Source organism: Chelmon rostratus, chromosome 5, assembly GCF_017976325.1.
Source record: "Chelmon rostratus isolate fCheRos1 chromosome 5, fCheRos1.pri, whole genome shotgun sequence".
Taxonomy (NCBI): domain Eukaryota; kingdom Metazoa; phylum Chordata; class Actinopteri; order Chaetodontiformes; family Chaetodontidae; genus Chelmon; species Chelmon rostratus.
The window spans coordinates 30,110,243-30,114,846 of NC_055662.1; the positions used below are offsets into that span (position 1 = coordinate 30,110,243).

General features: G+C 42.9%; 1 protein-coding gene across 1 annotated transcript in view; it reads left to right on the forward strand.

Annotated features, from left to right (window-relative positions):
* LOC121606724 (variant surface antigen E-like) overlaps positions 1-984 on the forward strand; it is a 1,864-nt gene extending 880 nt beyond the window's left edge. The window contains exons 3-4 of the mRNA XM_041937229.1: positions 1-265; positions 912-984. The exon at positions 1-265 is cut by the window's left edge and continues 336 nt beyond it. Of these exons, the coding sequence (XP_041793163.1) occupies positions 1-265; positions 912-984 (338 nt within the window). The remainder of the gene's footprint in view (positions 266-911) is intronic.
* Positions 985-4,604: the final 3,620 nt, after the last annotated feature.

Sequence of the window (4,604 nt, forward strand, 5' to 3'; positions counted from 1 at the left end):
ATCAGACCAACCAGACCAATCAGACCAATCAGACCAATCAGACCAACCAGACCAATCAGACCAATCAGACCAACCAGACCAATCAAACCAATCAGACCAACCAGACCAATCAGACCAACCAGACCAACCAGACCAATCAAACCAATCAGACCAATCAGACCAATCAGACCAACCAGACCAATCAGACCAATCAGACCAATCAGACCAACCAGACCAATCAGACCAATCAGACCAAACAATCAGCAACAAATGAATTAAGTTTAATGTTCAACATAAAATGTAGAGAAACATGTAGTACATGTTTGAAACACGTAGTTCATGTACGAAACACGTAGTACATGTTTGAAACACGTAGTACATGTAGGAAACACGTAGTTCATGTACGAAACACGTAGTACATGTTTGAAACACGTAGTACATGTAGGAAACACGTAGTACATGCAGTAAAACACGTAGTACATTTTTGAAACATGTAGTACATGTAGAGAAACACGTAGTACATGTTTGAAACACATAGTACATGTAGGAAACACGTAGTACATGTTTGAAACACGTAGTACATGTAGGGAAACACGTAGTACATGTAGGAAACACGTAGTACATGCAGTAAAACACGTAGTACATGTAGAGAAACACGTAGTACATGCAGTAAAACACGTAGTACATGCAGTGAAACACGTACATGCAGTAAAACACGTAGTACATGTAGAGAAACATGTAGTACATGCAGTGAAACATGTAGTACATGCAGTAAAACATGTAGTACATGCAGTAAAACACATAGTACATGTAGGAAACACGCAGTACATGCAGTGAAACACGTAGTACATGCAGTGAAACGTGAGTGCAGGGCATCCAGCTCGGATCTGAAATGTATCTGTGTGCTTTCACCTCACAACGCTCCACCTCAGCCAGTCGATCCTGCCACGTCTGTTGGTAGCGACAACGCAGCTGCTGGACGAAGTCCACATGAAGACTGTCTGAACACACACAACCAAAGACACACTGAGCGAGACAGCACTCTCCAAATGCAGTACATGTCCATCAGATTTCCAGGAAATGGTGAAAAGAAGGCATGAATGAAAAAAAAACACTTCATGACGGTCAAACAGTCACCGATTTGTTGATTGATGGTTGTCAACTGCTTGAACCAATCAGACACCAGAACAGTGGAGCAGGAGGGCGGATGCAGAGAGCTGAAACAGAGAGACAGGATGTGATTGGACCAATGTCCAGCCAGTGAAAAGACAGTTCTGTCGCTGCTGTCTTCTTTTTCAGGACAGTGTTGAACCAATCAGACGCTGGTCTTACCAGAGCCTGTTGATGATGTCACAACGTTGTTCTGTCAGATCTCTCTGAGTTTGTTTCATCGTCTGAACCGTCTGCTGAACTGAGACCAGCTGCTGGTCCTCATCACTGCTGCAGACAGTCCTGCAACACAAGTACTGCTGATACTGAAGCTGTTCATACAAGTACTACTGATACTGAAGCTGACTATACAAGTACTACTGATACTGAAGCTGTTCATACAAGTACTGCTGATACTGAAGCTGTTCATACAAGTACTACTGATACTGAAGCTGATTATACAAGTACTACTGATACTGAAGCTGTTCATACAAGTACTGCTGATACTGAAGCTGGCTATACAAGTACTGCTGATACTGAAGCTGGTTATACAAGTACTGCTGATACTGAAGCTGATTATACAAGTACTACTGATACTGAAGCTGGTTATACAAGTACTGCTGATACTGAAGCTGGCTATACAAGTACTGCTGATACTGAAGCTGTTCATACAAGTACTACTGATACTGAAGCTGATTATACAAGTACTACTGATACTGAAGCTGTTCATACAAGTACTGCTGATACTGAAGCTGTTCATACAAGTACTACTGATACTGAAGCTGATTATACAAGTACTACTGATACTGAAGCTGTTCATACAAGTACTGCTGATACTGAAGCTGGCTATACAAGTACTGCTGATACTGAAGCTGGTTATACAAGTACTGCTGATACTGAAGCTGATTATACAAGTACTACTGATACTGAAGCTGGTTATACAAGTACTGCTGATACTGAAGCTGGCTATACAAGTACTGCTGATACTGAAGCTGTTCATACAAGTACTGCTGATACTGAAGCTGTTCATACAAGTACTAGTGATACTGAAGCTGGCTATACAAGTACTGCTGATACTGAAGCTGTTCATACAAGTACTACTGATACTGAAGCTGATTATACAAGTACTACTGATACTGAAGCTGGCCAAACAAGTACTGCTGATTCAGCTGCCAAAAACTTGTAGACTGATGCTGCTTTAGCTTTAGCATTAGCATTAGCGTATGTCCTACTGCATCATCTGGGCCGGTCTATAACTTGTCTGAACCTGAATCTGGATCCCGGCGCTCCACCAACCTGAAGCGGTCTAGAACCTCATTGACTCTGCTCCTCCTCCAGCGGCTCTGACAGTCCTCCCAGCGCAGGCGGAGGAGTGACTCCTGCTGCAGGTTCTCCTCCTGGAGGAGCAGCAGCAGACGAGCCACGCTGCGACGGTTGGCCAGGAGAGACTGATTCAGCGTCTGAGACACAGACAGAGGACGAGTGAGAGTGTGGGGGTGTTAGGGGTCAGAGGTCAAAGGCGACTCTGAGTTACCGTGGCTTCGCTGTGGATCAGTCTGCAGACGTCAGGTGGGGGCAGGAAGCTGATCTTCTCCAGCCGGCGGCAGAACTTCCTGAGCACGACTCGGACCTGCAGGAGGAACACTCAGCCGTCATTAAAACATGACCGAAAACAAACGATCTGCCTTCCTTCTGTCTGTTCTTCTTATAATTAATGTAACTTTGCATTTATTTTTAATATTCTCTTTCATTTCATCTCTCGTTTTATTTATTATTATATTTTGTCTTTGAATAATAAAGTTTTGGAGAAAGAAAACGTGACCAGCCCTCATTAGATCATGGACTAGACCTGCTGGTCCCTGCTGCTGATGGTCCACGCTGGCCGTTAACATTCAGACTTAAATTAGCTGCTGGCTCGTTAGCTGCAGCCCGAACCTTCTGTCCACATGTCGTCTATGGCTGCACCGAACGGTTATTATTATATCAGTTCATCCAACACTTCTCTTTTCAGTATTCTTCTAACGAGTCATTTGTCGATTGCTCCACAGATTTTATTTTCATTGTTTGATTAATATGAAAATTAATTTAATCAAAAACAAGTTTCATTAACATTTCAACATTTTATTCAGTGGTCTGATCATCATCATGTGTTTTCACTGCTGCTTCATGATATTATTAATAATAACAACAGACCCGATTGTGGAGGTTTTCAGCTGCAGCTTGGTCTCCGGGGCGACGACACGCTCAACTCCGCAGAGCCCTGAAGCCCCGCCCCTCTCGCATTCGCTTGTTTATTCAAAGTTTTTAAATACTAAAAATGTTGAGCCTGTGATGAAGAGCCTGTGATGAAGAGCCTGTGAACATGTCAAAGTGACCTGACCTTGTCGATTCGTTGACTCTCAGATTCAGTCAGTTTGTGATTCAGCTCCATGATTCTGATCTTCCTCAGATTCACCTCCTCCTTCACCTCCTCCCAGAGAACACACACCTCCTGAACACACACACACACACACACACACACACACACACACACACACACACACACACACACACACACTTTAAAGTTAAAGTGCAAACTCTGCAGCCCAGCACACATCAGAAAATATCTGACCTGAATCTCATCTCAAGGTTCATCTAAAAGCTGTTCTGGAGCTTTCAATCACATGTGACATGATCTTCATCAGCAGATATTCAGTTGTTATGGGACTGTAGATGTTCTAGTTTCTTGACGGACTCCTCGCCCATGTTTTCTTCTGAGTTATTCTGAGTTTCACAGTCACATGATCAACAGTTCAGAGCAGCGATGAAATGGACCTGACAGTGAGATTGTTTTGGCCAAATGACGTCGCTGAAGAATCAACTTTTAATCTGACTTAAATTTAGTGTGAAAAACATTTGAATCATCTTTAAAAACCAGCATCTGTAATAAACGCGTATGATTGTAAAATGTCATAGAAATGTAATCTGAACCTCCCAGTTTACAGAAATCCTGTGTACCTGCGTATTCATGTGTACCTGTACACTGACACGTTCCAGGTGTTCATGTGTACCTGCAGACTGATGTGTTCCAGGTGTTCATGTGTACCTGTACACTGACTTGTTCCAGGTGTTCATGTGTACCTGTACACTGACACGTTCCAGGTGTTCATGTGTACCTGCAGACTGATTTGTTCCAGGTGTTCCTGGTGTTCCATTCTGTCCCTCAGGGTGTTCAATCTGATGTCCACCTCCTGCAGAGAGGACAGCAGCTCCAGACTGATGGTTCTCACCTGAGTCTCACACACCTGAAACACAACATGTAAATGAGTTCAGGTTATATGTACAGTCATGTGAAAAACACTCCATTACACATTGAGTTATTCTTTAAGAAACGTTCACATATCGAAGTCTAATCCTGGAAAAGAAGGTGATCTAATTACAGGTAAACAACAAAAGATAACACTGTTTTTCTCATTAAGCAAAAGACGTCACCATAA